Source organism: Platichthys flesus, chromosome 10, assembly GCF_949316205.1.
Source record: "Platichthys flesus chromosome 10, fPlaFle2.1, whole genome shotgun sequence".
NCBI classification, from domain to species: Eukaryota; Metazoa; Chordata; class Actinopteri; order Pleuronectiformes; family Pleuronectidae; genus Platichthys; species Platichthys flesus.
Window position 1 is genome coordinate 13,911,855 of NC_084954.1, and position 11,712 is coordinate 13,923,566.

Sequence of the window (11,712 nt, forward strand, 5' to 3'; positions counted from 1 at the left end):
ACGTGCACAGACATTTTGGGGGGCAGGTGCTCAAACCAAAAAAAGGCACCCATCGCCAAAATTGTTTATGAAATTAAATATAATAACAATAAATAAATAAAAAACACAGTAGGATATAAATAAATGAATAACAGGCAAAAACAGCCAAAACAAGGTGTCGAGGGAATTTCACACAGACATGTAACAATGCTGCAAGAACTGAATTAGAATCAAACACCAGACATACAAGAGTACTCAGTTTTTACTTGCAAGGGAAGTCCACACCTCTGAGGAGTTCGCAGCAAACTTCAACGGATCTTCTCAAAACACAGTGTTTTTATTTGCACAGCTCAACATTACAACACATCATTTGGGTGGGGTTTTAATAACTTGATAACTCCTTCTCTTCGGGGTGTTTGATTATCTGGTAATACCCCATTCTACACATAATGGAAAAATAACCTTTATGGTTTCATAACCGTAACAGACAGTTCCGTAAAAATCAACTTTAGGCAAGGCACAGCAGTGGTTAGTCAGGCTAACTCTTGTGTTCTGGACTATGGGAAAAAAATGTCTCTGGTTCGTCTCTGGTTCGACTCCACGGAGAGACAACAAAAGGCGAACCTGGATTGATCTGCCCAAAAATCCAAGAGGATTCTCCCTACCCTGTCTAGTGCCCCTGAGCAAGGCACCTTACTCCCCCAACATCTGCTCCCCGGGCGCCGTACATGGTCGCTCACTGCTCTGTGTGTCCTGCACCAGATGGGCCAAAAGCAGAGGTTCAATTTCCCTACCTGCATGAGTGTGCCTGTGCATGTCTGCGCATGTGTTTGGGACTAATAAATGCATCTTAATAACAACTCCAACACCAGGTCATATTCAGTTCATGCAGGTCATATTCAGTTCATGATAACAATATTATATACAATTACAATGATATACAATTATTCCAACACAAGGCCATATTGAATGACCAAATAATATGTTAATGTTAGGGTTAGTGATGTGACGGGCTCCTCTGGATTATTGATTCTCCCTCATCTGTTTTACGAGTTGATGGCCTGATCCAAGATAAAAGAGAGCTGCTACCCTGAGCTGATTGCTGCAGTTCCCCGTCCTTCTGCTTTTGGAGTCTCTCTTTTCTTGGCATTATGCTGCAAATTTTGTAAATGAGATAAATAAATGTTGTGCATAATTATCAAGAGTGATTTACATAATCTATATAAAGCTGACAACACAGTACACACATTTTTTTTACTGTTTTCTGACAGAGTTGAAGCATAAGCAGCATTACACTAGTAATATACCACAATTTACCTCACCAGACTGTCATGTAGCTCAACTTAAGACCTACCTTTCATTTCAATAATTACGATTTTAAATGAAACAAAACTAGTGAACTTTTCTAATTTGTAGAACAGTAAAACTGCCTTTAAATTATCTGTCTGCCTGCCTGCCTGCCTTTCTGTCTGTCTGTATCTCTCTCCCTCTCTCTCTTTCTTAAACATGACAAACGTCAGTAAACAGCTGGATAAGGATTTGAAATCACGGAGTTTTTTGTTTGTTTATTTTTTAGGAATCGTCCGACCAGTTGCGGCTTAATGTTTTCAGTGGCGCTAATGTTGTGGTTCATTTATCACCAAACAGCAACAGGGGATTGCACGAACACCGTCATTACCTGTTTGTCTGATGCTGCGGGCAGTGTTGTACAAGTTCACACCTCTCATGAACTACTTCATAGTTCAGTTAATGTCATAGTTTTAATGTGGAAAGTGAGAATGAAAGACTTAACTTGTAAAGGAAAACCTTATCCATCACTAGCCCTTGCCTTTACTGTCGGAATCTTTATCAGACTGTGTGTAAAATCCCTCTCTGCTTTCTCTTGCCATCTGTATATGAGACCAAGAGCTGTTGTGTTACAGGTATGGCCTGCCCCTTTAAGGAAAGTTTGTAGTTTGTGACGTAGTGCACCTGAGAAGCTAAAAGTGTGTATATAACGAGAAGTGACGGACCACCTAGAGGTGATGCGAGTGTCGCTCGTGCTGTATATCCGAGAAATAAAGTGGAGGAGATGTTTCTTCCAAGTAAAAAAAACATCTCCTCCTCCTTATTCACGGAGCGGTCCGGCCGGCTGGTTACCGGCCAGACAGCAAGCCAAGGTAACCAGTGACAGGGGCGGCTCCTGGTACAGGCGATATGGGAGACTGATTTATCATGACGTGACACATGCAATGTAAAACAATACATTAACGTCACACCGTCATCCTCTAACCCCGGGGACGCACCGGAGGTAGAAGCGATGCGAAAAGCCGTCCGCCTCCTTTCCTAGCCCATGTTAAATACTTTGGCTGTTCGCACCGGCAGCGTAGTGCCGGGAAGAACCGGGAAGCACCGCGGCCGAACACACACACACACAAGCACATAATCTCCTGTAGGGGGGTGGCGGTTACAGGCTTGCGTAGGTCAGTCACCTGTGAAGACCAGCATCATTTACCCCTGAACAGGGGCGTTTCTAGGATTGAAAGAAAGGGGGGCCTAGCCCCTAAGGACGCTGAATGTTTGCGCACACAGTGCGCGCCAATTTTTTTTGGGCTCATTTGGGGCTGCAGATATCCATTGTTTCAGACAGTTTATAGATTGGTTCAAACAGAAAGAGTGTGATTTTTCTCTGTATCTTAGCTTGCATTCATTCAGTATAAGATAACAGACATTTTCTAACAAAATAGCTAGCTAGCTAGCTTAGTTTAAGACAAACAAAATCAAGTAACACTGTATCCGTTAACACTGATTCTGTGCAGCAACTGTGACTCTTATTCGGAAAATATCTGAAAGCTGGATGCTTACTATTGCTATTTGATCACCAGCCATAATGAGGTTACTCTCCTCCGCATTACACAGCTTTTGGGAGCTAAGTTCAGGTGAAGGTGCCGATGGCTGATGACTTAAAGGAAGAAACTTGCACTTGAGAAACCGTGAATTTTCAGCTTGTAAAACAGCAAAACTTTAGTTTGAGTGGAATAAATACTGAGAACAAATAATTCCATTTTAGAAATTTTATTCATTTTTGTAAATGTGGGGATAACAGGAGCACCTTGAGAAAACCCATTGCAAAACTTTAGACTTAGTAAAAGCTAGGTCAGGCCGGAAAATCCCTGGCCTGAAAATTATTATGGGGTACCTGCACCACAGAGGATCAATCAGCGCAGGTGAGAGCTGTTAGCTGATTGGTCCTCACACTGAAAAGCGATTCACTTTGTGTTTGTGTTAAGTTTGTGTGTTCACGTGTGTTGTACAATAAATCATGTTAACAAGCAAACATTCCATTTCTGGCTTTGTGTGGGAGGGCCCCGTGGCATGCACCACCACCACACTGACATTTGAAAGTGAAGCTATCGGAGTAACATCATCCACCTATTATCTCCTGAAGAAGGAAGAGATGCCTGCTCTGAAAGAGGAGAAGAAGCCAGGCTTTTTGCACAGGCGTCTTCTCAAAATGGAGATTATTGATATCTCAAGTTCAGGATCTCTTCCAAGAAGGGAAGACATTAGCATCGCTGGAGAAGGCCACTTCTTAGACAACTCCTTGTAAATGTCCATGTCAAATATTCTTTTAGGGATGTAAGGTGAGTCAATGTCTTTGACCTCGGCCCATATTCTCTCCAGCAGATGATGCCTTATGTCATCATCACTACAGGTCAGCTTTGCCTTGGTATAGATTTGTGTGACGAGCTTGTCCGAGAGAACACTGACATACATTTTATATTTGGCCTCTGCCTGGATCTTTTCAATCTTCTCCCTGGCCCGCCTGTCTGATGATCCTGAGTTTTCACGTTCTTTGCCGACTTCTGATGAGGAAGACTGCTTCGATCTTTTCTTCCCACTGTTGGTGACCACTGCTGGTGTTGACTGCTTAGATATTTTCTTCCCACTGCTGGTGTCCACTGCTGGGGTTGACTGCTTCAGTCTTTTATTCCCTCTGCTGCTGACTTCTGAGGATGAAGACTGCTTCGAACTTTTACTCCCACTGCTGGTGACCACTGCTAGGGTTGACTGCTTCAGTCCTTCATTCCCTCCGCTGCTGACTTCTGAGGATGAAGACTGCTTAGATATTTTCTTCCTTCTGCTGGTGACAACTGCTGGGGTTGACTGCTTCAGTCTTTCATTCCCTCCGCTGCTGACTTCTGAGGATGAAGACTGCTTCGAACTTTTACTCCCACTGCTGGTGACCACTGCTATGGTTGACTGCTTCAGTCCTTCATTCCCTCCGCCTCTGACTTCTGAGGATGAAAACTGCTTCGAACTTTTACTCCCACTGCTGGTGACCACTGCTAGGGTTGACTGCTTCCGTCCTTCATTCCCTCCCCTGCTGACTTCTGAGGATGAAGACTGCTTAGATATTTTCTTCCTTCTGCTGGTGACCACTGCTGGGGTTGACTGCTTCAGTCTTTCATTTCCTCTGCTGGTGAACTCTGATGATGATGACGACTGCTCTGATCTTTTCTCCTCGAGGCTGTTGACCTCTAATGATGATGACTGCGATGAGTCGATGGTCATTAAAGCGACTGACACTCTGTTTGTGTGGCGGTTAACTTGGTTCTTCAGCCACCAGCTTATCAAGGAGAGAAAACAAAACACCCTGGTCTGGATGTCTGCATATATGCCCCTGTGTGAAGAAGGAACACGAACCTTCTTCACTAGACCTGAACCCCTGTCTGAATTCTTGCCAGGTGTGATGTGCAAATAGATGAGATCTGAAAGCTGTTTTGTGAATACAATAACCTTTTCAGATCGAGGTTTTTCAAGGGTTTTGAATGCAGAATTTTCATTTCCACCTCCTGGCTTCTCCTTCTCCAGAAGCACAGCGTCAATACTAGCAATCAATGACTGCATCGTCTTCCTGCTAGTGACTTTGGAATTCTCATTGAATTTTTTTGCAACCTTTGACAATATTTGGAGTGTCCCTGCTGCGGCAAAAGTCTTTATGAAAAGCCTATTGATCTTTCTCATCGCTTTACCGTTTGAGAAGTTTGGCTCTGGAGATTCCTTTCCAGTTGTGCTTTCCTCACTGATTGACTCAATTATTTCATCTAAAGCCAAATCAATCTCTGAAGAAAACGAGGAACTGAGAGAGAGGCTGTCTTTGATCTCACTGAAGAAGTCTGTGATGTCAGTCAAACTCTCGTTGATTGTTTCCTGGACAAGCCTCTTCACACTGTCCACACTGCTTGTTGTTGAACCTCCCTCTGAGGAACTACCTGACTTGGAGCTTACTTGTGAAGAGTAGGAGCTTGAAGAAGTCCTAGACACCAGAATGGGATCATCTGAAGGGTCCTGTTCCTCTGAGGAGATGGCCCGACTTTGCTTGACCAACTGTTTGATTCGTCTGTCTGTCTTTAACGACTCGCAGGCATAACAGATCATCTTCTGGACTTTAGCGGGGTTAATGAGGCGGGTTGGGATAGGCTTCTCAGAGCTCACACAGCTGGAGCTTGCAGACAAGGTGGAGTTGACAGTCTCCGTCACCTCCTCTACAACCAAGTCTGTGAGCTTATCCAAACTCTCAGACGTTGTTGTGCTGCCTGGTGAAAGACTGTTGTTGAGAGTGTCGCCCAGAATGGACCGAACTTTATCCTCAGACACGGGTGAACGGGGACGCTGCTTTACAATGGCATTTGAAACAGACGTCATTAGGTTCAGCAGAAGTTCTGCCAACGTAAATGTTGTAGCTTCATCCGGATTGCATGACTTCAACCTCTCCCACTGCTCTGCTGTGAGCTTCGTAAAAAAGCTTTCAAAGTACGGGCGGACACTCTCTGCATTTATGTCCATTTGTTTAACTTTCTGAGTGAACTCCATTGTGACTGTTTGTTTTGCTGTTCAAAATGTGTTTTGCATGAAAAATCTCTTGTTCTTCTTTGTTCTACCAATTGGCTGGTTGCTGCAGACTGATTCTTCAATGAAGCAAAGTGGCTACTAGGAATTGTGGCAAAGGGGGTTAAAGGAATTGAAGCAAAGGGGATTAAAGGAATTTAAGCCAAGGGGGTTAAAGGAATTGAAGCAAAGGGGATTAAAGGAATTGAAGCAAAGGGGACTAAGGGAATTGAAGCAAAGGGGGTTAGAGATATAGAAGCAATGGGGGTTAAAGGAATCGAAGCAATGGGGATTAGAGGAATTGAAGCAAAGGGGGTTAAAGGAATTGAAGCAAAGGTGGTTAAAGGAAGCTAATGGGACTAATAGATCAATGGAAACTCTGATGTGACAATAAGCCACGCCCCTCAACTTTGACTGTTACACAAAAATAACTCATCGAACTATTATATCCATTAGTCTGGTATTAGGCTTTTGTTTCACAGACAATACGGGTGCTTGAACTTTCCACTTGGATCGACCTTGTACTGCAGTACCTAACCCTACCTGGTCAAGAGGAGCCCATCACATCACTAACCCTAACCCTTACATATTATTAGGTTATTCAATATGGCCTTGTTTTGTCTTTTTTGCCTGTTATTCATTTATTTATTCAAATTGATAGTTAGTTCGTTTGTTAACAAAATAAATATATAAGTTGAAAATATCCTACTGTGTTTTTTTATCTATTTATTATTATCATTTTTAATTTGGTAAATAATTTTGGCGATGGGTGCCCTTTTTTGGGGGGTTTGAGCATCTGCCCCCCAAAATGTCTGTTTGGAAGACAACGTGCCTGTTGTCTTCCAAAGATTTTCTCTCTTCAAAAATCATTTATCATGTAGACTGACATGAGTGTGTTCAATTTCTAATTAAGTTCAAGAAATACACCTCAATACTGATGACGAACCTTGTTTCATATTCGTTTTTTCCAATCATATCTTGATTGTAATTGATGTTTATTTGTTTAATTGCATTTTATCACAAATAACGAAAAGCACCTTTATTCATCAAAGTTGTGTCTGACACGTCTTACTGTGTGTCTTCTTTAAAATCAATTTATTCACATTCCCAGAGATCAGTAAAAAATGTGCCTTGTGCAGCGTTACCATAACCAATTAAAATATATTATAATATAATAATTAAATAAAATAAATGAGTCAATTACCAGATCCTTATGATTTGTCTTCACTTTTGGATAGCTGTCATGTCGTCCATCTTTATATTTCTTATTTTTTTCTTAATATACATATATTATATTTGGTTGCAACTTAACGAAGATAGTACAGATGAAAAAGTTGTTTGATCAAATTGATGTAGCATCAAAAGAAGCAAATATTAATCATATTGTGTCGAGATTGTGTCAGTAATTTTTGGTGATTCATTGGTTATTATCTTAAAATAAACTAGATTGGCACTTAGTAGAGCACATACATCCACTGAGGCCCAGCAGTCAATCAAACTGCACCAAACTTGCACCAAAAAAACACCCTATCTCACAAAGTTAAAGAAAATGATCCCTCCGCTGAATTGGTTCTGTACCAAACATTTGTGCGTTCCTCCCTGACCTATACCACATATATACAATAAGCTTTTGGTAATCAATTCAGTTGTGTTTTTGCAATCTTGATTATTAACAAACAAACCAACGAATCAACAGGGGTGAAAACATAACCTTCTCACTCCAGGTAATAAACTTAACCCAATTGTATTTTTTTAAACTAAACTTTAAAATTATATTTCTTGTGATTTTCCTTTCCTGGGAATTCTGCATAAGGACAATGCAAAATAAGTGTAACATAGTCTCTTTGTGTAACTAACAAAACCTGTATCCTACACAGATGCCATGTTTTCTGCTTTATGCTGCAGCTGAGCACATCAGGTTCAAATTCTGGTGTTACCGTCTGGTTTTAGTCCTGTCTTGGTCAACATTACCATCCAGCCTCAGTCCTAGTGACAACCATAACATTACTGTTGTTTCAGCATTCAGCACACAGTGAGGTGCAGCCAGCAGCAAAAGGAAACTCATATATATTTTGTTTATTTGCAGCAATCACATATAGATATTTACACATGTTAATAATCAAAAAGTATATCTAGTAATCACACATTGAACAATCAGTCAACATTGGAGGACTGCTGAATAAAACAATCAGTGCTAAGTGATTAAAACGTGTTAACAGTTATTAGTCTATCGATTTATGAAGTCATACAGTTGGATACATAGATGATATGACATCAAGTGATTGGTTCAAATACAACATTAATGATTGTATTGTGTTTTTTGTGGAGCTTCAGTCTTGTCATGTGGACAATGCACAGTCTGGGTGGTTCCCCAGGTCGTCGAGGTGCACAGCAAACGCAGAGAACCAGTCTCTCTCGAAAACCGCCCTGAGCTGCCCCTGCAGGGCCTTGGTCCTCCATACAGCGTGAGGAGCATGCTGGGAAATGACCAACCCCACTCCAGCTGTGGTGAGAAAGTAGTCCCCTGACCAGTTGGACGTACCTGCGGCAGCAACACAATGTTATTTGGTCAATTATTAACTTATTCACATGCAAAGAAGTCAAAACTCAACTACTACAAGTGAATCTGTTACTCACCGATGTAGGCGACTTTATCTGTCACCATGTATTTGTTGTGGTTGACTCTGGAGTAGGGGATATCAGAATGGTTTCCCACAGGCAGTATGAACAATTTCTGGAAAGACACACAACCACATTCAAGAGAGATAGACAATAATTCAGCGGTGAGGATTTAGTGTTTCCCTCAGCATGTATGTCACGTTGTGTCTCACCACTTGAATGCTGATGCCATGGAGAGGGCTGTCCATTGACGCCAGGGACTGAAGGAAGGGCAGCATGGCCGGATCAGAGTTACGTCCGCAGCTGATCAGCATCCGGATCTTAACCCTCCTCTCGAATGCAGCCGTCCTGAGGGCCACATCGATGAAGGGCCAGTATCTGTTCAAATCCAGAGGGACAAAATCAAGCAAAAGAGCTGCATGGAGAATAGATGTCTTTGTTATGTTTTACCTCGCGGGCTTTGAAAAGCGTGTGGTGGGGGAGTACTCCATGACAGCTACATCTACATAGTGTTGGGCCTCTGTGATGATGGAGAGAACGGCCTCCAGGTCCTGTGTCCTCGAGGGAGGACAGAATGATGGTGGAGAACCCTGGAGGGGAAACAAAAACATGGAATAACACTTCCAGAAACATTTCCATTATTGAACTTTATTTTAGAGTGGAAACAGTTAGAGTCTCGGCAGTGGCCCTGGCTGAAAATGTAACTGTGTGGTCATTTCAGTGTAAATAGTAACCTACCCTCAGATAAACAGTATCCAGGAATAAGGAAGGGAAACTCACTGAGAGGTAAATCCTGCTGGAGACATTGTCGGCTTCCACCAGGAGGGGGTGATATTTGTTGATGTCAGTGTCAAACTCTGAGGGCCAGGGTCTAGGCAGGGAGCTGTTGGACCCTCCCATCACCCAGTAAGACTGGAAGATCTTATACAGGTCCAGAGCTACACTGGAGCAGTTGTACATGACCACTCCAAGCTCCTTCACCTGCAGAGTCAAACAGTAAACTGTCACTTTACTGTTTCAGTGCTGACAAAGTACCTGTACTCCATTACTGTACTCAAGTACTTTCTACTCCGCTACAGTTTTACAATGCATTATATTTCATGATCACATTGTTTTTTTATATGTTCAAAATATAATCAGCGAGAGCAAAGTGTTCCTACAGCAGCAACATCACAGTGTCACAACGGTGAAAAGTCCACACTCTACTTCAAGTATATTCAAAACAAAGTACTTTCTCACTATTGTTAATGTGGTAATTTTACTTAAGTGCGTGTTTGTCTATTTGTTCATACTTTTACTTCAGTAAATTGTTTCAGTACTTCCTCCATCACTGGTTTCAGAGTTTAAAATAGGCCCCCATCATTTCAGGAGGTCAGTCAGATAACTAACAGGTGTGTTGGCTTGTGGAGAGTGAGGCGTGTCACATTTGTCTTCTTCCGTTTCACCTGAGTGAGAGCCCTCCAGTCCATGTTGGCACTGCCGATGAACACGTGTCTCCTGTCAATGATCCAGAACTTGCTGTGGAGGACGCCATTTGTCAGGCGGCCCAAGTTCACGCTCCTCACCTGAACCCCTACAGAGATCAACAAGTGGACGCCGTGTAACGCACACACCTAACGCAATGAATGAAGAGCGGAAGAATAAGAAGGATCGGTTCCAAACCTTTCGCTTCTAAGACCTTTAAATCGGTGGAGTTGTTCCTGACTGAGGGAACACTGGTCACCACCCGGACAGACACGTTCCTGGAGGGCAACTCCTCAAGGTCCCTCAGGATGTTCTTTCCCTGCCGAGGACGAAGTGAGCGTATTAAAAACACACTCACCTGGGGGAAGGTTCCATGTTTTCACGTTTCTTGGCCTTTGTTTGATTACTCACCGGAATGTCGGAGGAGGAGTTAATGTTGATGTCCTCCCCAGTTAAAGTCCAGTAGAAGGAGACCACGAGAACCTCCTCCGTTGCCATGGAGATAAGATCTTTCCAGGCTTGCTCCAGAGGGATCCCAAGCGTCACGTTGGATTTATATTCCACATGTTGGGGAATGCTCTCCACGAGGGCCATGCTGAGGGATATAAGACAAGGACGTGTGTGTGTGCGTGTGTGTTTGAATCCCCAGGAAATTGAATTGGAGAAAATTGTGGTGCAACCTAGAGAAACTAATCTTGACTCATGAAGTCAGCAGTCGGGCTGCAGCGTATTCAGTGGTTCACTTGGAGATTTCTTTTGCCCTGAACTCACTGGCTCAGAAAAAGTCCTTTTTGAAGTCGTTTAATTTTATTTAATTAAAGATATTGTCAATTGTATCATAAATACCCTTTTCGTTTTCACTTATTTTTAACATGGATATCCGTACTGCAAGTAATTTGAACTCATCTATCCAACAACATTCATCCAGTATATATTATAAAATTGCATTTAAAGTATGAATGTAGTATAGCATTTATAATATGGAGTACTTCAATACTTAAATATTTCCACTTTTAAGAAGAATTTTTGTTTAAATTAATTTTTTCCTTGGCTCTTTCTAGAATCAGCCCCTGGTGGCTGTTCTTGGTGCTCAGCCATGTTTGCAGTGGCTGAGCAGCTTCACTAGGATCATTACCTGCACTGGTCTGTGGCGGTATTGCTCCAGCCAGTGTCCTCAGGAAGTGTCTCATGATCTTTAGGCGGCTGGGGTCTCTCCAGGACGGCAACGGCGATTAAAATCCCCAGGACGGACACACAGCCCAGGAGCACAACAAGTACCACACAGCTGGTCGACTTCTAACAGTTAAACAGAACAACACTTCTAAGTAAGAAAAGAATAACATGAAATAATAAACAGTTTAGTGATGGTTTGATGGCGGCCTACCCCGTTGTTCTGAACACTTTCCTGAACATCACTGTCATCAAGTCTTCTGTACGTAGACATTTTTCTTTACATGCACGGCTTGTCTGTTAAAGACTGAAAGCAGGAAATGATCATGATAGAGAGTAAACAAAAACATTGAGATGTAATTATCATCTGCATCTTTAAATGGTTTTAAATCTCAGTGGAAGTTTAGTTTTTTTTTAAGTATTTAAAGAAAAGACAACTTACACAAAGCAGATGCTGAAAACAATAAGCTTAGTCCCTCTTCAGCTTTCAGTCAACACTGAGCTGAAGTGATGCCTCTGCTGCTCGGCATATTGCTGCACAGTTCCTGTTTTCATTTTCCTTTCTGGGTTTGAGACTTGAAAATGCTCACGTATATAAAAAAAGGTGTT

General features: G+C 42.2%; 1 protein-coding gene across 1 annotated transcript; it reads right to left on the reverse strand.

Annotated features, from left to right (window-relative positions):
* Positions 1 to 7,911: 7,911 nt before the first annotated feature.
* Positions 7,912 to 11,655, reverse strand: LOC133962479 (5'-3' exonuclease PLD4). Its single transcript, XM_062398102.1, has 11 exons — positions 11,546 to 11,655; positions 11,318 to 11,410; positions 11,069 to 11,229; positions 10,345 to 10,528; positions 10,132 to 10,252; positions 9,915 to 10,042; positions 9,250 to 9,450; positions 8,920 to 9,059; positions 8,682 to 8,847; positions 8,488 to 8,584; positions 7,912 to 8,392 (listed from the first exon to the last, which is right to left on the reverse strand). The coding sequence occupies exons 2-11, from the start codon at positions 11,375 to 11,377 to the stop codon at positions 8,190 to 8,192; spliced, it is 1,461 nt and encodes a 486-aa protein (XP_062254086.1). The 5' UTR covers positions 11,378 to 11,410; positions 11,546 to 11,655; the 3' UTR covers positions 7,912 to 8,189.
* Between the last annotated feature and the right edge of the window lie 57 nt (positions 11,656 to 11,712).